This window comes from Rhinatrema bivittatum, chromosome 8 (assembly GCF_901001135.1).
Source record: "Rhinatrema bivittatum chromosome 8, aRhiBiv1.1, whole genome shotgun sequence".
NCBI classification, from domain to species: Eukaryota; Metazoa; Chordata; class Amphibia; order Gymnophiona; family Rhinatrematidae; genus Rhinatrema; species Rhinatrema bivittatum.
Window position 1 is genome coordinate 89,604,058 of NC_042622.1, and position 19,635 is coordinate 89,623,692.

At 46.3% G+C, this 19,635-nt stretch overlaps 1 protein-coding gene across 3 annotated transcripts in view; it reads right to left on the minus strand.

The window, feature by feature from the left end:
* Nucleotides 1-19,635, minus strand: part of CCDC180 (coiled-coil domain containing 180) — a 597,826-nt gene that overhangs the window by 438,946 nt on the left and 139,245 nt on the right. For all 3 annotated transcript variants that reach the window (XM_029611950.1, XM_029611952.1, XM_029611951.1), the window contains one exon: nt 14,014-14,177. In XM_029611950.1, the coding sequence (XP_029467810.1) occupies nt 14,014-14,177 (164 nt within the window). The remainder of the gene's footprint in view (nt 1-14,013; nt 14,178-19,635) is intronic.

The following is a 19,635-nucleotide window of genomic DNA, read 5'->3' on the forward strand; positions in this document are numbered from 1 at the left end:
CTGGTATAGCGGGATTCTTGGAGGGAAAATTAACAGGTAATAACATTTCTCTTTCCATTTCATCCTACTACACCAGTCCCACCAGTCCCAACAAGTGGGAAGAACCAAAGCCCTGCTACTTAGGGAGGAGGAAGTCAGGGCTGCTTTAAGAATATCAGTTGATGGCTGCATCGTCTTTAGAGAGCAGATCCAATTGATAATGTTTAGAGAAAGAATGCAAGAATGACCAGGTGGCTGCATTGCAATTGTCTTCCAGCGCTATAGCTATTGCTTCTGCCTAGAGAGAAGCTTGCACTCTAGTAGAATGGGCCTGAAGCACTTAAGGGACCTGATGACCCTTCAGTAAATAATAGGGGTGTGCATTCGTTTTCACCGTATTTGTAATCCGCAACTTATTTTTAGCGATCCGCAAAATAAGTTGGGAGGCGAAACACATCGCGACTCCCAACGTATTCAACAGATTTCTGTTGAATACGGTGAACCTAAATAAACATTTAAACCCCCACCCTCCTGACCCCCCAAGACTTACCAAACTCCCTGGTGGTCCAGCGGGGAGTCAGGAAGCCATCCCTGCACTCGTTTGCGATTTCCTCATGGTGCCGATAGCCTGTGTCACAGGGGCTGCCGATGCCATTGGTCAGCCCCTGTCACATGGTCACCGGCGCCATCTTGTGCTCCTACCACGTGACAGGTAGGTCATGTGGCAGGAGGTCGCTCCGGGACCCCCATTGGACCCAACCGGAACTTTTGGCCAGCTTGGGGGGGGCCTCCTGACTCCCCCAAGCTGGCCAAAAGGTCTCCCATCCCTTCTGGATGGGAGACCTTTGGCCTGGGCTTCCAACCTTTTGGAGCGCCAGGATCCTCGTTTGAACAATCTGGTGCACTTCATTTCCACATTTAGGCAGGTCTTTGACGAGGCCGCCCGTAAACCCACCGCTGCCTCTGAACTGCTACAACTACGGCAAGGCAACTGGCCTTTAGCCGACCATGCCATGGACTTTCAAATCCTCACTGCCGAATTAAATTGGGGAAGTGACAGCTTACACAGTATTTTCTTGGAAAGTCTCTCTTCGAGATTACAAGATGAGTTGGCGGCCCGAGATCTTCCTGACGATCTGAACGAGTTGATTGAATTGGCGGGTCGAGTGGACCGTCGCATACAGCGTCATTTTCGGGAGAGGGGGGCACCCCATAGAACCGATGCTTCTGGATCCGTTTCCGTACACCGTGGAAGTTCTCCTCCAGCTTCTTCGAGGTCCCAAGATGTCGAACCCATGCAGGTGGGCCGAGGGCCTCTCTCCCAAGAGGAAAGAAGAAGACGTCGGTCGCTGGGTCTGTGTCTGTACTGCAGTGGAAAAGGCCACTTCCTTGCCCGTTGCAGCGAGTGTCCGGGAAATGCCCGGACCTAGGGACTGTGGGGGAGCTAACCCTAGGTCATGCCGCCGCCGACTCCCCATGCTTTGTTCCAGTAACTCTGCTACTCCCGGACGGGGAGTTCGAGACTCAAGTCTTGATCGACTCAGGGGCCGGGGAGAGTTTCATCCTCCAGGAGCTTGTGCAGCAACTCCAGATTGGGGTACAACCCCAAGAACCTCCACTTCGGATATCTTCTATCCAGGGGAGACTTCTTCCGGGTACCATTGCCACACGTACCTCACCCCTCATCTTACGTACAGGTGCCTTGCACCAGGAGGAGATCTCCTTCCTCATCTTAGAGAAGTCTATGCATCCAATCATCCTGGGGTTGCCCTGGCTTTGGAAGCATTCTCCAGTCATTGCTTGGGATTCCCTCCAGTTGGCGTCCTGGGGTCATGCCTGCTTTAGTACCTGTTTGACGGACCTACCTTGTGCCCCGGTGGCTCTACTGACTACTTCTCTGGCGTTACCTCTTCAGTACCGGGAGTTCCATGATGTTTTTTCCAAGGAGAGAGCTGAAATTCTTCCAGAGCATCGCCCATTTGACTGCGCAATCAACCTCTTGCCTGGTGCCACTCCACCGCGAGGCCGGGTTTATCCATTATCCCTTCCAGAGACTCAAGCCATGTCCGCTTACATCTGGGAGAACCTGGAGCAAGGGTTCATTCGGCCATCTAAGTCTCCGGCAGGGGCAGGCTTCTTCTTTGTAGCAAAGAAAGATGGGTCACTCCGCCCCTGCATCGATTACCGCGGCCTGAACAGCATCACTCGGCGAGATCGGTATCCTCTGCCTCTGATACCGGAGCTCCTGGACAGGTTACAGGGGGCCGAAATTTTTACTAAATTGGACCTGCGGGGAGCTTATAACCTGGTGAGGATTCGTCCTGGCGATGAATGGAAGACCGCTTTCAATACGAGGGACGGCCATTACGAATACCTGGTTATGCCCTTTGGCCTGTGTAACGCCCCGGCGGTCTTTCAAAACCTCATGAATTTATTTATTTATTTATTTAAATAATTTATATACCGGAGGTTCCTATATAATATACATATCACCCCGGTTTACAAGGAACAGTAACTATCGCTACATTTAGCGGTTTACATAGAACAGAATTAGAAACAAAGTTTTTACATTGAACAAATGAAGTAAGCAAGTTTTTACATTGAACAAACGAAGTGAACAAGTTTTTACATAGAACAAAAACTAATCAAAGTAAGCAAATAGTGTATAATATTAGACCGTTAATAAACATGCAGTTAAATAAATCAATAAATAACATGGCATGTGGGAGTGAAAATAAATAAATCAATAAATAACATGGCATATGGGAGTGAAAATACTTTTCTTCCTGTTCTTGGCTCTAGGGGAAAGCTTGTTTGAACAACCAAGTCTTAAGTTTCTTTTTAAATGTAGTGTGGCATGGTTCCAGACGCAGGTCTGGAGGGAGAGAGTTCCAAAGTGAAGGGCCCGCTGTAGATAGTGCACGTTTCCTCAGAACGGATTTCGCCGGTTGTGTGATTAGTCTGTTCTGATAAGCGCTTCTGGTTGGTTTCACGGATGTGTGTAGTTGAATTTGAAATGTTAAGTTGAGAGGTGCGATGTTGTGTAAGGCCTTATGTATCATCATTAAAGACTTGAACTGGATCCTGTATTTAATCGGAAGCCAGTGGAGGTGGTGGAGGATTGGGGTGATATGATCTCTTTTTTTGGCATTTGAGAGAATTCTTGCGGAGGCGTTCAGGACCATCTGAAGTGGTTTGGTGGTGCATGCTGGTAGGCCTAGGAGGAGAGAGTTACAGTAATCCAGCTTTGGGAGTATGATGGCTTGTAAAACCATGCGGAAGTCTCTGTAAAGGAGGAGTGGTTTGAGTTTCTTTATTGTTTGAAGTTTAAAGAAACATTCTTTTGTTGTGTTGTTGACGAATTTGTTGAGACTGAGTCTGCTGTCTATGATGACTCCCAGGTCTCTAACTTGTTGCGTGGTGGAGAGCCCTGCAGTGTCCGGATGTTGGTTAGTGTTAGAATGTGAGGGGGGGTATAGTTTTCCGGTGCTATAATGAGGATTTCGGTTTTGTTTTTGTTTAGAATCAAGTTGAGGCTGGTGAGTAGATTGTTGATAGCTGACAGACATTTATTCCAGTATGATATGGCTTTGTGTAGGGAATCTTCTATAGGGATGAGGATTTGAATATCATCCGCGTATAGGTAATGCCTTAGCTTAAGGTTAGTGAGTAGTTGACAGAGCGGGAGCAGATAAATATTGAAAAGAGTCGGAGAGAGGGATGATCCTTGCGGTACCCCCCTCTTGGATTCGATGGTGTGGGACTCTTTGTTATTTATCTTGACCTTGTATGATCTGTTCTCCAAAAATGATTTGAACCAGTTAAGAGCTGCTCCTGTAATGCCGATGTCTATTAGGCGTTGCAGGAGGCACGTGTGGTTTACGGTATCAAACGCTGATGAGAGATCCAGGAGAGCGAGGAGGCAAGGTTGGCCCTTTTCTAGGTTGAAGATGATAGTGTCTGATAATGATGTTAATAGTGATTCGGTATTCATAGTCTTACGAAAGCCAAATTGGTTTGAGGTGAGGATATTGTTTTCGTCAAGAAATTCTGTAAGTTGTTTGTTGACAACTTTCTCCATAACTTTGGCAATCATAGGGAGGTTTGCTATGGGTCTAAAGTTAGCTGGGTCTGAGATGGGCAAGTTGGGTTTTTTGAGAAGCGGTTTGAGCATGGCTAACTTGAGTTGGTTCGGGACATGTCCTTGGGTGAGAGAGCAGTTAATGATGTCTGCTAAAGGTTTGGCTATGGTGTTGGTGATCAGACTCAGTTTGTTGGATGGAATATGGTCTGATGGATGGGAGGATGGTTTTATCTTCTTGAGGATATTCTCTATTTCTAATGTGGATGTGGGCTCAAAAGTGTTGAGCATTGTTGGTGAGGTGTTAGGTTGTTGGGCGGTTGGTTGCGATGGTTGTTGATCTGTTGGGAGTGGTGGTTGTAAACCAAATACGTGGTTGAATGAGGTTCTTAGAGACATGTTACACTCTTCGGTCATCGTCTACCTTGATGACGTCCTTATTTACTCCAAGGACCTGGAGACGCACCGCCGACATGTCCGACAGGTACTGCTAAAGCTTCGAGAGAACAAACTCTACGCTAAGTTAGAGAAATGTGTTTTTGAGCAAGAGTCATTACCCTTCTTAGGATATATTGTGTCATCCACCGGCTTTCTGATGGACCCCGAGAAGGTTGCTGCAATCAAGAACTGGCCACAACCTCAGGGGGTAAAAGCACTCCAACGATTCCTGGGGTTCGCCAACTTTTACCGGCAATTTATTCCGCACTACTCTCAGAGGGTGGCTCCTCTAACTGCTCTCACCAAGAAGGGGGCTGATGCCAAGAATTGGCCGACTACGGCCATACAGGCCTTTCATGACTTGAAAGAGGCGTTCCTCCAGGACACCTGCCTGCGCCATCCTGACCCCCAACATCAGTTCATCGTAGAGGCGGATGCCTCGGATACAGCTGTGGGGGCAGTTCTAAGCCAGTTATCTGCCAGAGGCAAGCTTCTGCCCTGTTCTTTCTACTCTTGTAATATATTCTCCAGCTGAGAGGAACTACGGCATTGGAGATAAAGAGCTACTGGCGATTAAGCTAGCTTTTGACGAGTGGCATCAGTCATTGGAAGGAGCTCTGCATTCGGTTATCGTTTACACCGATCACAAAAATCTCGAGTACTTGTGTCGGGCTCAGCGCCTCAATCTGCGGCAGGCACTATGGGAACTCTTTTTCAGTTGCTTCAATTTTTCCCTTCGATACCGACCATCAGCAAAGAACATACGAGCGGACGCTCTCTCTCGGACATCGGAACCCGAAGATGCACCTAACCCGCCTCAATACATCCTGGATTCAGCCAAGGTCTTGTTAGCAGCCTCTGAAGTGGCCTCAGCGGGTAAGACGGTGGTTCCCACGCATTCTCGAAAGAAGGTCTTAGCCTGGGCTCATGACTCGCTGCCCGCCGGACATCCAGGGATCACCCGGACTCTGAAACTCCTGACCAAATTCTACTGGTGGCCCCGAGTTAAGGAGGAAGTACGACAGTATGTCCAGTCATGTCCTACCTGTGCTCAACACAAGCCTTTCCATGGACGCCCCTGGGGGCTTCTGCAGCCGCTGCCTACTCCTACGGAGCCCTGGACTCACCTCTCCACCGACTTTATTGTGGATTTGCCTGTTTCCGACGGGAAGACAGTGATTTGGGTCACGGTCGACCGCTTTTCCAAGATGGCCCACTTCGTGCCTCTCGCCAAGCTACCCTCGGCGCCGGAACTGGCCAACCTCTTCATACATCATGTATTTCGTCTACATGGTTTACCTTCGCATATTTCCTCCGACCGTGGGCCACAGTTTACGGCCAAGTACTGGAGATCCCTGTGCAGGAAATTTGGGGTGCGCTTAGACCTTACTACAGCCTTCCACCCACAGGCCAATGGCCAGGTCAAATGGACCAACTGGACACTGAAGGCCTTTCTTCGAGCCTTTGTTGGGGATCTGCAAGATGACTGGGTCACCCTTTTACCTTGGGCCGAATTCTCCTACAATCGTCATAAGCATTCAGCTACCGACCAGTCTCCGTTTCAGCTCGTTTATGGGAAAACCCCCAGGCCCCCATTGCCTCTGCCTCTATCAGTCTCCTCTCCGGCAGTTCAGCTTATCGCCCAGCAGCTGCACTCCCTGTGGACGTCTACTCAGGAGAAGCTCCGACTTGCCTCGGCCAAAGCGAAGAAATATGTCGATCGCCGACGACGGCCAGCTCCGATCTTCCTCCCAGGAAGTAAAGTTTGGTTAAGTACCAAGAACCTTCGCCTACGGATCCCGTCTATGCGATTAGCTCCCAAGTATGTGGGCCCATTTACGGTCTTGGAAAGGGTAGGGGCAGTATCCTACCGTCTACGATTACCTTCCACTTTGCGGATCCATAACGTATTCCACGTCTCCCTGCTTAAACCGCTGGTGTTCTCCTCCTTTCATGACAAACCTCCAGTGCCTACGACCACCGAAGCTGAAGTAGACGGCATTTATACTGTAAAGGAGGTTTTGGACGTTCGGTTTCATCGCCGCCGGTGGGAGTACCTCCTCTCATGGGAAGGGTATGGCCCTGAGGAAAACTCATGGCAACCATCCTCCAATATTTTGGATAAGAACCTTCTCCACCAGTTCCATAAGGACCATCCGGGGAGACCCAAGCCTCCAGGGAGGGGGCGTAAGGGAGGGGGTACTGTTACGAAACGGGGCCGTGCCACGGTTCCCCCTCCTACCTCGAGGCCGGCCCAGCCCGCTAGAGGAGCTCCTTGGTCCCCGGAGCCTGAATCGCAGCCTGCCGCAGCTCCTGCGCGGCATTGAAGACACTGCCGACTCCCGTCGCTGGCCCCGCCCCCTAGACACGCGCGCGCGCGCGGGGGCTAGGCTTTTAAAGGGGCCAGCGCGGGAAAAATCAGGAAGTGCCTTTTGATGACGTCAGATGCCCCAGGGTATTAGTACCCTGCACCTAGACATCTCCAGTGCCTTGCAACAAGGTTCCTGGTCTTCGGCCTGCTGTTGCTGTGTTCTTGGTTTGCTCTTCGTCCCGCTCCTGCCTTGCCCTCCTCGCTGACTGATTCTTCTATCACCAGGGTCCAACATCGTCCATTCTCCCAGTGGGTACCGAGTCCTTGGTCGCATAGGACTCCACCGTAGTCCAGTATTTCACCTTGCTCCAAGTCTCCGAACCGCCTCCTGGTTGGGACACTTGCTGTAGACCCCTACAGCACTCCATCCTCTGTCCCAACCGGCCCAAGGGTCCACGAAAATAACAATATGTCCATTGATACCTGCATGCATAAATCTCCAGTAACTATGCCTATTAAAGGAGGAAAATCAGAGAAAATAAAACTGAAGGGATCCTCCGACAAGATGGCCACCAATTTGGAAAGACAGAATGAGTCTTCTTTATCCACTCAAACTATGTACGCTCTAACACAAAAAGTGTCAGGTGCAGTGGTCAAGGCTTTGAATACCAGACTAAAAACTATTTCTGAACAGATATCGGCACTTAAAGATTTGTTTGCTGAAATTACTCCACGGCTAGAAATGGCTGAGGGTAGACTCTCCTGTTTAGAAGATGATTCCACAGCTGCAGCCGTAAAAATTTTTTGCTCGAAAAACAGCTTACCGCACAATCTGAAAAAATAGAAGATTTGGAGAAAAGATCTCATAGGAATAATCTATGCTTAGTAGGATTTCCCGAATCAGTTGAAGATTCTAGGCTTGTGGACTTCCTAGAAATGTGGATATACTGGGCCTGATTTTAAAAAGCATTTACTCGAGTAAAAACCAGGTTTACAGGAGTAAATTCACTTTACTTGAGTAAGTGGGTTTTTGAAAATTGCTACAATATATGCCATTGACTTGTCTATAGGATTTACTCACATAAGTGCACTTTACTTGAGTAAATGGCTTTTGGAAATTGCTACAATAGTAGCTATATTTACGCATGTAACTCCTTTTGAAAATTACCCCCTATAGGCATTACAACTTCCAGAGTTGCAGGGCCTTCTGAAGATTGAGAGAGCACTCAGACTTGGTAATAAAAAAAAACAATGAAAGCAGACCTTGCATTATTATAGTGCAATTTCTTAACTGGGCACATAAACAACATGTGCTGCAGATATTTATTTATTATTTTTATATACCAACATTCATCTCAATTGAGATATCACACTGGTTTACATTCAGGGACTGTAGGTATTTCTCTATCCCCAGAGGGCTTACAATCTAAGTTTTGTACCTGAGGCAATGGAGAGTAAAGTGACTTGCCCAAGGTCACAAGGAGTGACAGTGGGACTTGAACCTTGGTCCCTTGGTTCATAGTCCACTGCTCTAACCACTAGGCTATTCCTCCTCCCTAAACAACAAGAGGTATCATATCAGAATAATACTATCCGACTTTTTCAAGACTATTCGGCGAATGTTTCAAAACGCCGAAAAGAATTCAGCCTGATGTGTAACTCTCTACTGCAAAAAAAAATCTGAAGTTCACCTTACAGTTTCCAGCTTGGCTCAAGGTTTGGTACGGGGGGATATCTCACTTCTTCGAAGATCCGGCTACCGCTAAAACTTTTGTGGATAATCTTCCCTAGTCCTATGCCTGAATGTGTTCAGTATTCCATTTATAATTGGAATTCTTTTCCTCTCTGTGGGAGATAGTTTTTCTTCTAATGCATTTATTGCTTGATTGAGTTGTTAGCAATAAAGTTTCTTATTTACAGGTTCAAGAACTGTGTCACTGTGTACTGGGTACCTGTTCCACAGTGCTTTCTTTTTTTGCAGCACTGCATACCTTTCTACTTTGGAAGCAGTTTCAACGAGGCACTGTGTGGCTCACTTCAGCTGTTGTTTTAATTTCGGCAGCAGTGGTGTTGGACTGGGGTGACCAGTGAGTACTGCTTGCTCCCCTGGCATTCAAGCAGTATTTCCGCACGTTTCTTCAGGTCACGCCGGAGGTGGCCCAAGGAGCTGCTGGCTTTTCATCTTCTCTACAAGTCTGCTTTGATTTTTCAGTTTGGCTCCAGAAGGGACTACTTTTCATTTGCTATGGATTCTTATGTTCTACAGGCACCTTAGGGCGGGCATGCCGTGCGGTCCTCATTCTTATTTCCTCATTGGCGCGTTCCTCAGGGGCGTCCCCCTGTGAGTACTGCTTGCTCCCCTGGCATTCAAGCAGTATTTCCGCACGTTTCTTCAGGTCACGCCGGAGGTGGCCCAAGGAGCTGCTGGCTTTTCATCTTCTCTACAAGTCTGCTTTGATTTTTCAGTTTGGCTCCAGAAGGGACTACTTTTCATTTGCTATGGATTCTTTGGACCATACATGGGATTACCTTTTCTCATTTTATTTCAGTCAGTAAGGTCAATTAGTTGAGACAATTGTTGTTTTAAAAGCTTTACACAATGATACATTCTTATTATGTAAGATATGCTATTGGTAGATACATCTGTTTGTTTGAGGGATGTGTCTGCCCACATAATTCATGCACCTCCTATCCACTTATATGGAGATTTGGGGGGATTTGTTAATGGGAATTAGGGGTAGGGAGGGGAAAAGAGGGATTGCAATTTTTTTCAAATTTTTGGGATGTAAACCCTAATTTTGTATAAGGGTGGGTATGACACCAGAGATTGCAATTCACTCACCCTGCACATGGAAACCGTAACCAAGAAGATGACCTTCCAGGATAGGTACTTCAGTCGTGGGACTGCAATGGCTCGAACTGAGCTTTCATGAGCTGAGACATGTCGACTTGAGGTCACAGGAGACAGCTGGCAGCTGAGTGGGGGGCTTAAGCTGTAACAAGCCTCTCATGAACCACCCCACAAGCAGATGGATGGAAATGGAGGAACCATCCTTACCCTGATGTTATGCCCCAATGGCACTTAGGTGAGCCCTCACCAATGTGGCCTGCAGACCAGACTCAGAGAGGGACAACACTGGCATCGATGGAATCCACTTTGGCATTGATGGCATCGATGGAATCGACATTGGCATCGATGGCATCAATGGAATCGATCCTGGCATCGATGCCACTGACATGGGCATCGATGCCACCAGTGGAATCGACCCTGGCATGGATGCCATCGATGGAATTGACCTGGACATTGATGCCATGGACAATGGCATCGATGGAAATGTCCTGGGCATCGATGACATCAATAAAATTAAGGATGGCATTGATGGAAATGACCCTGGCATCGATGGAAGTGCCCTGGGCGATGGTGGCATCGACCCAGACATGGATGGCACTGACGAGACAAAGGTATGCATCGATGGTATCCATCCGGGCAATGATGGCATTGATGAAACCGAAGGAAAAATCAGTTCCATGGATGAAAAAACATGGATGGCACTGATAGAAACGATGAAGGGACCGATGGCATCAGTGTACCGTGGGGGGAGAGGTACCGATGTCATCTAAGAATCCAGGACGGTCTAAAGATGGTACCGATGGTAGCGATGGGGGCATCGACTGCGTGAGGGAACCAAGGAAATCGAAGGACCTGAAATCGACAGGGGCCCTGGCGGCAATGGAAACCATGGAAGTCCCTGTCCCACTAGCGCTAATAACCAGATAGAGTGTCACAGAAGGACACTCGCAGGCTATGTGTGGCTAACCAGAGGGAAGGCCGCAGTCGGTTGGCAGGCCAGGGACAGGAACCAACTGAAAAAACAGGGCATAGTACTCACCGAGTGTCGAATAAACGTATGCGAAGGGAGACCCGTGCAGGGAAAAGTGTTTGTGAAGTAAAAGTTTAAGTGTTTCTGTAAGGAAAAAGTGTTAGAATTTCTCACAGAGCTCCTAACCGCTATGCTTACTGCAGAGCGGAAAAAAGAAGACTGAGGGAGACACCTGTGGTTCACAGGGATAATCCATCCCCGTGTCCTCCCTTTGCCTTCCCTCCCTCTGCACCCTAGCCCAATTTCTTTCGATTCATCCACAAGTTAGTTAATTACTTATTGTTTTTTCATCAGCCTCTTGCAAGGCATCTGTATAATAGGAATATTTTCTAATACCATGTTAATTTATTGTTCTTATATGTTTCTTATATTTATTAGTCTTATTAGTTATTTAAAAGTTCTTCGTTATATGTAATGCTATCAAGCAAGTTCAGTTTGTTCTCTGTAAACCGATTTGATTTGCATACTATGTAAGAAGATCGGTATATAAAAAACCAAAACTAAATAAATAAATAAATAGCAAGCTCAGTGCACTCAGTGTGCCAGTGTCAGTCAAAGCTTTGTAGAAACTTTGACAGAAAAGTTTTCCGTCCAGGGCTCCATCCTGTGATATCACCCATATGTGAGGACTACCATCCTGCTTGTCCTGTGAGAAATTTCTTTATTTAGACAGTTTGAGAAGCCACCAGAGTTGGCAGTAATGAGTAGAAGATGTAGCCCGGCTGGGCTAGTATTCCCCAGGGTGCTGGAACAGCGGTTCCTCCGGTAGCAGTGCTGTAGTGGAGAGAACTGAGAAAATGAGTACAATAGAACATTCACAGAGTCCCAAGTATGGAGAAGCCCCGAGATAGGGAGAGCTGGCCCTCAAGGAGCGAGTACCAGATCCCTGGGAGCAGAGAGACTCGTTGGCAAAGTACTCACACAGGGGTTCCACGTAGGAGATGGCACTGGTGTTGGAACGGAGGCAGGCCCTCGAGGAGCGAGTACCTGGCTCCAGGGAGACAGCTCTGAGGAGTGGATGATAGTAGTACTCACTGATGGTGTCTGTAGCGAATTCTTCCAAGTAGAAGAGGAGATAGATGCAGGCAGCGGGTCAGGGAACATGGCCCTCGAGGAGCGAGTACCGGTTACCTGATAACGACCTGAAAGAAGGAAAAGAGGCCCTCGAGGAGCGGGTACCCCGTTAGCAGAAAGAGTCCAATTGAAGTTGGAAAGGCAGAGTAGCTGGGTACGAAGAATGAATCCCATCCATAAGAATCCCCTTGCTAACTCAACGGCTAGCAATAAACTGTAGGCTTAAATATCCAGGCAGCGTGATGTCATCACAGGGGGACGCCCCTGAGGAACGCGCCAATGAGGAAATAAGAATGAGGACCGCACGGCATGCCCGCCCTAAGGTGCCTGTAGAACATAAGAACATGCCATACTGGGTCAGACAGAGGGTCCATCAAGCCCAGCATCCTGTTTCCAACAGTGGCCAATCCAGGCCATAAGAACCTGGCAAGTACCCAAAAAGTAAGTTTATTCCATGCTACCGTTGCTAGTAATAGCAGTGATTATTATCTAAGTCAACTTAATTAAAAGCAGGTAATGGGCTTCTTCTCCAAGAACTTATCCAATCCTTTTTTAAACACAGCTATACTAACTGCACTAACAACATCTTCTGGCAACAAATTCCAGAGTTTAATTGTGCGTTGAGTGAAAAAGAACTTTCTCCGATTAGTTTTAAATGTGCCACATGCTAACTTCATGGAGTGCCCCCTAGCCTTTCTATTATCCGAAAGAGTAAAAAACCGATTCACATCTACCCGTTCTAGACCTCTCATGATTTTAAACACCTCTATCATATCCCCCCTCAGCCATCTCTTCTCCAAGCTGAAAAGCCCTAACCTCTTTAGTCTTTCCTCATAGGGGAGCTGTTCCATTCCCCTTATCATTTTGGTAGCCCTTCTCTGTACCTTCTCCATCGCAATTATATCTTTTTTGAGATGCGGCGACCAGAATTGTACACAGTATTCAAGGTGCGGTCTCACCATGGAGCGATACAGAGGCATTATGACATTTTCTGTTTTATTCACCATTCCCTTTCTAATAATTCCCAACATTGTTTGCTTTTTTGACTGCCGCAGCACACTGAACTGACGATTTCAATGTGTTATCCACTATGATGCCTAGATCTCTTTTTTGGGTTATAGCAGCTAATATGGATCCTAACATTGTGTAACTATAGCATGGGTTATTTTTTAGCCTCCCCCACCCTCCCGACCCTTTTTTTTAGGGAGGCCCGCGCCGCTAAAAAAAAAACCCCACCCGACCCTTTAAATCGACCCGGCCCTTTAAATCGACCCCCCAAAACCTTTTAAAATTACCTGGTGGTCCAGGGGGGCCTCGGGGAGAGATCCAGGGGGGCCTTGGGGAGAGGAGAGATCCAGGGGGGCCTCAGGGACAGATTTCCCGTTCCCAGGCATCAGCTGTTCTAAAAAAAAATGGCGCCGATGCCCCTTTGCCCTTACCATGTGACAGGGTATCCATGCCATTGGCCGGCCCCTGTCACATGGCAGGAGCACTGGATGGCCGGCGCCATCTTTAAAGATGGCGCCAGCCATCATTACTCATCAGCCCCTATTATAGAATCTGATCGTTAAGACGATCTGGCACACGATTCACATCTCTATTATTTTTCCCTATATGCATCACCTTGCACTTAGCCACATTAAATTTCATCTGCCATTTTGATGCCCAATTTTCCAGTCTCACAAGATCTTCCTGCAATTTATCACAATCTGCTTGTGATTTAACTACTCTGAACAATTTTGTATCATCTGCAAATTTGATTATCTTAGGATTATCTAAAAAAGGATCCTCTATGACACAGCCTTCACCTTTCTCCCCCTTTTTCCTTCCCCTCTAAGCCTTCCTCTTTTCTTTTTTTTTATAACGTTTTATTTTGCAAAGTACATGGAACAACACATAATAACAAGCCAACTGCATGAAAAAGAAGTAAATAAATGGAAAGAAGAATAAAGAAGAGTGCATAAATTCACTAAGATACAGTCCAATACTCTCTCTGCCTCCATCTGCTGGCAGGGGGGAACAACTCACTCGTCTGGACTGGTGCAGCAGGATAAAATAGAAAGTGAATTTTGAACTCATATCCTTCGAATTCTCCTGAATCATAGTTGAATTCTCCAACCATTAGACCATTGCTCCTTAAAATAAATAAATGAGAGGATTTAAAAAAAAATTAAATATGCTCTTTGGGTCTAGGTGATCCTGCTGTAGTTCTGACTACACACCATAACATTCAAAGTTAGACTTCAGACCTGAATTTCTGGATGACCAACTCCTTCTGCAGGCTTTTCCAGCTTTTCACAATGTCCTGCCATCGGAGCCATTGAGATGTCTCTCGCTTCAGGACTGCCTCCACCAGATTCATAGAAAGCTTGGCTATTGCCCTAAGATTGGCCAGCATAGCTTGGTTTATCATCTGTGGTTCAAGGGCATGCCGGGAACAAGCAGCAAAGCATAACAGGAACAGGAACATAAAGAGATATCAAAAGAAACTCAAAATGCAAATTCAAGATGAGCACTAGTAGGACACATTTCAGTTTTTACAGCACAAGATGGTCATTTTCAGAGAGTCCACACAGCAGCATGGTCTTCGTGTATTTATCAAGCATTTTCAACGCAAACTTATGCGTATTAAGTTTGCTTTGAAAATACTCGATTAATTGCTCAAGTATGCACGCACATTCACTCGCATAAAGTTACACGCCTCTTCTGAGGGCGTCATTTACATGTATAGATTTACACACATAGGGTCTGATTTTAAAATGCATTTACACACTTAAAACTGGGTTTTACACATGTAAATGCACTTTACCCATATAAGTGGGCTTTTGAAAATTGCTACAATATCTGCCATTGAATTATCCAAATGAATTTCATGTGTAAGCGTACTTTAAGCTCATAAATGGCTTTTAAAAACTGCAACAGTAGTATGTTACATTTATATGTATAACTCCATTTAAAATTACCTCCATAATTTTTAAATTCTAAAAGTATTCACGTTAAGTCGCAACCTTGCCTCAACTCCATCCCTGGGAACATCTCTTCTCAGTGAGCATAAAAGTATGTACAAAACTGACTTTATTTAATTTTTTTTTTAGTTTGTATATTTCTTCATTTTACAATACAATTCAAGCTTAACTCATCTTAAATTTATCACAGGTTTCAAAATTCAGAATAAAATATACAGAATAACAAGAATTACATCTTCATTTATAGGAAGAGTTTTCATCCCCCGTTCACTTAAATCAAATACTACAATTTCCCCTTATTCCACATATTACTTTCAATATAAACTTTAAACGACATTTTAACCAAACAGTTAATAGCTCAAAATTCCATAATCCTTAATTTATATTAAGATTTAATTAATTTTTAACCTGTGCTTAGCCCACAATTGAATCTAAGGTACACAATTCCAATACATTATCTATTTTAATCAAGCTAATTTCTTAACTAACTGGGGTTACATTTGTATAAATTAGGAGAGATCACTTCACATCTTATAGAACTGTGTTAAATGGGTTTCGGGGTAGAACTAATGGTAGACTTCATTTTATTTTGAATAAATTGTGTTAACTGCTCCGGTTGTAAGAATACATAACTATTGCCTTCGCTCTTTATCAGACATTTACAAGGATATTTCAGGATAAAAAGCATTCCCATTTGTAATATTTGAGACTTCAGCAAAAGAAATTGCTTTCTGCGTCCAATCTTTATCGGATTCTAACATAAAAGATATTATTAATGTTGATGGTACAACTGATTCTACATCTCTTTGCTCAAGTAGTTCTGATACATTCAAAACTTTTTCTTGAGAGGGAATTTTATGAAGTAATTCCTCTATTTTTAAGTTGCCAATATCGCTAACAACTGTTGATTTTTTCATTGGGGGTAAGTAAAACAACTTAGATATTATGGGGCGGATTTTCATACTCCGCGAATAGGCCTACTTTTGTTTGCGCTCCAGGAACAAACAAAAGTACGCTGGATTTTAGTAGATACGCGCAGAGACGCACGTATCTGCTAAAAACCTGGATCGGCGCGCGCAAGGCTATCGATTTTGTATAGCCGGCGCGCGCCGAGCCGCACAGCCTACCCCCGTTCCCTCCGAGGCCGCTCCGAAATCGGAGCGGCCTCGGAGGGAACTTCCTTTTGCCCTCCCCTCACCTTCCCCTCCCTTCCCCTACCTAACCCACCCACCCGGCCCTGTCTAAACCCCCCCTTACCTTTGTCGGGGGATTTACGCCTCCCGGAGGGAGGCGTAAATCCCCGCGCGTCAGCGGGCCTCCTGCGCGCCGGGATGCCACCTGGGGGCGGGTCCGGAGGGCGCGGGCCACGGCCCGGGCCGCCCCGGGCCGTAGCCACGCCCCCGGGCCCGCCCCCGGAACGCTCCCGACACGCCCCGAAAACGCCGCGCGGTTCGGGCCCGCCCCCCCGACACGCCCCCTCCGAAAACCCCGGGACTTACGCGAGTCCCGGGGCTCTGCGCGCGCCGGTAGGCCTATGTAAAATAGGCTTACCGGCGCGCAGGGCCCTGCTCGCCTAAATCCGCCCGGTTTTGGGCGGATTTAGGCGAGCAGGGCTCTGAAAATCCACCCCTATGGGTAAAGTTGCTTCTGTAATATTTAAATTTTCCATTAAATATTTTCTCCATAAAAACAATGGAGTCAAAATAGATGATTTAGGAAAATGTATACACCGTATGTTCCTTACCCCTAGGAGCATTCTCTAGTTTTTCTATTTTAAGCTGTAATACCAGATTTTCCTTCATCATCATAGTTTGTACTTCTCTAGACTTTCCCATTTCCTCCTTAACTTTCATTAATTCATTTTTCACAATTTTATTTTCAATTTCTATATCCTGCACATTCCTCTTTGTTAACAATACAGTATTTAATATTGCCGATATTTGATCACCCATATTTTTGTTGTCTTCATTTATAGCATCCCATATATTTTCAAGAGAAAAATCCTGAGGTTTAACTAAGGGTTTAAACTGAATTATAAAATCCCCATCCTCTCTTACCCCGCTGCCCTCTTCCACAGTCTCGACTGCAGCTTGACCGGATCCCAAGATGTTACTTAATGCTGAAAAGTTATCCAGCTGACCTCCTTGCCTCGAGGGGGAACTTCCCCTTACCCCATAGGTTGGGTATAGTTCTCCTGGGGTTTGCTGTAATTTTTCAGCTGGGTTCACCGGAGGAAATCTCTCACTTGGGGAGAGTGATGTTGAAAGATCAAGAGATGCGGAGGGCTCTTCTTGTCCCCTAACATTCAACGATCCATCATCCCCTTTCTGTACCCCACACCGTACATGCAAATCCATTGGTCCTACTTTGGAGATGGACTCAGTTACGTCTGAGGCCTGGCGTTCTCTGGCCCTTCTCTTTCATGCTGAGTGAGGCATTTAAGAAAAAAAACTTATTTGGATAGTGTACGTTCTAGTTAGTAAATATACCTTGGTTCCAACTCGAAATGGAGGTACCAGTACCCGATGGAAGACTCTTTTCTTTCACCAATAATTTAGCAGGTAGAAATCCAAAGAAATCCAAAAAATCTGAAGAAGCTGAAAAAGCTGCGTGCGCCTGTTTGGCGCAGAGGCACGCGTGTCTTAGGCAGCGCGCCGCCAAGGAGCTGTTTTTAAGCCCCTTCTGTCCCACAGTTATGACATCCAAAGTGGGCTCAGCTGCACTCCGTTGGGGCCCCCTCAACACCGCACCCCCGGTAAGACAGCCACAGCCTTTCTCCACAGTCACCTCTCAGTTTATGGCGCCTCAAACATCACATACAAGGAGCTGTTTTTAAGCCCCTTCCATCCTGCAGTGATGATGTCCAAAGTGGGCTCAGCTGCACTCCATTGGGGCCGCCTCAACACCGCACCCCTGGTAAGATAGCCACAGCCTTTATCCACAGTCACCTCTCAGTTTCTGGCACCGCAAGCACCAGATACAAGGAGCTGTTTTTAAGCCCCTTCCATCCCACAGCAATGACGTCCAAAGTGGGCTCAGCTGCATTCCGTTGGGGCCCCCTCAACACCGCACCCCCGGTAAGAAAGCCACAGCCTTTCTCCACAGTCACCTCTCAGTTTCTGGTGCCGCAAACACCAGATACAAGGAGGTTTTTTTTAGCTCCTTCCGTCCCACAGTGATGACGTCCAAAGTGGGATCAGCTGCACTCCGTTGGAGCCGCCTCAATACCGCACCCCCGGTAAGACAGCCACAGCCTTTCTCCACAGTCACCTCAGTTTCTGACGCCGCCACAAAACTGACTTAAGCATCTACATTTATTTTCACTGAGCCCTGACTGATTTTCAAAACACGATGCATAAAACAGGATTTTATGTGCATCATTCCGAAAATCAAGCCTATAATGTTCAGTTATGTTCAGTGTGCTGAAAAAGGGGGTTGGACCTGCATTATGCAGCATAGAATTGACAGGTACACGACTCCCACAGCAGTCAGCCTCATACAAAGTGGTATGAGGCAGCTAGTTTCTTGTGAGAGGAAATGGGGAGAAATTTCTTTTATGCAGACTTCTACAGTATAAAAAGCCTCTGTAAAATAAAATAATGCAAACACACATCTTGAGTAGCCAGTGGGGGACAAACAGAAAAAAGTGGTCATCCCTTCTCACTGCAGTGCATAGCCTGTGAGAGAAAAATAGAAGATAGAAAGTTCCTTCTCATTGCATTGCACAGACTGTAAGAGACAACTAGGAGAGCCCCTTCTCACTGCAGAACACAGACTGAGAGAGACAAATAGAAGGGAGACAGTCCCTTCTCACTGCAATGAACAAGCTGTAGGAAGTAAATAGGAGGTAAGAGCAAGTTTGCTTACCGTAAACAGTGTTTTCCGTAGATAGCAGATGAATTAGCCATGTTGTATGCTATATGGGTACGACCTCCGTGCCACTAGGTGGCGGAGCTCTCTAAGACTAGCAATGTCTTTTAGCTAGGTACTCCCTCCCTACTGAATCCTGACAGGATTACCTCAGGCTCCCCAGTCAGTATCAAAGCAAGGAGGTATGCCAGAACTGTCCGGGGAGGCGGGTGGGTCAGCATGGCTAATTCATCTGCTATCTACGGAAAACACCATTTACGGTAAGCAAACTTGCTCTTTTCATGTAGATAAGCAGCTGAATTAGCCATGCTGTATGGGTGTCCCCAGCTGACGTATTGAGCAGATAGTGTGTGTTATATCTTTATTTTATTTATTTTTTTTGCTCAATACGATAATAGTGGCAGACAGTTCCTATGAAGGCTGTATTCATTTGGAATTTGTGCACTTCTGTAGGATAGTCCATTCCAAAAGGGAATCATCCGCCATCTGTTTGTGTAAACAGTGGTGGAATGCGAAAATGTGTAGCGATGACCATGTCGTTGGTGCATCGATGTCTATGAGAGGTACTTGATGGAGAAAGGCAATCGAGGCTGCCATTGCTCGCACGTGATGCGCCCTTAGGGTCGCAATAGCATGTGCGACCTTGTATTATGGCTGCACTGCAAATAGGTGGATATCTCTGAGGATAGAGTTCTTTTGTCACTGGATACCCTTTCGCGTTTAGATTGAGCGAAAGAAACAGGCGTGAAAGTCGATTGGGTGACAGAGTGCGCTTTGTAGTATGCTAGCGCACATTTGCAATCCCAGGTGTGTGACTCTCTCATTGGCAGTTGCCTGAGGTCTTGGATGAAAGGTGGTAAGGTGACAATCTGGGAAATGTGGAAAAAACTGGAAAAAAGCGTTGGCCGAAATGTCTGGTGAGTACGCAAGGTCACCTTGTCGTGGTGAAATTGAAGATAGGAGGGAAGTGAACCAATGCTTGGAACTCATTTATTCTCCTTACAGAAGCTAAAGCAAATGAGAAAATCACCTTCT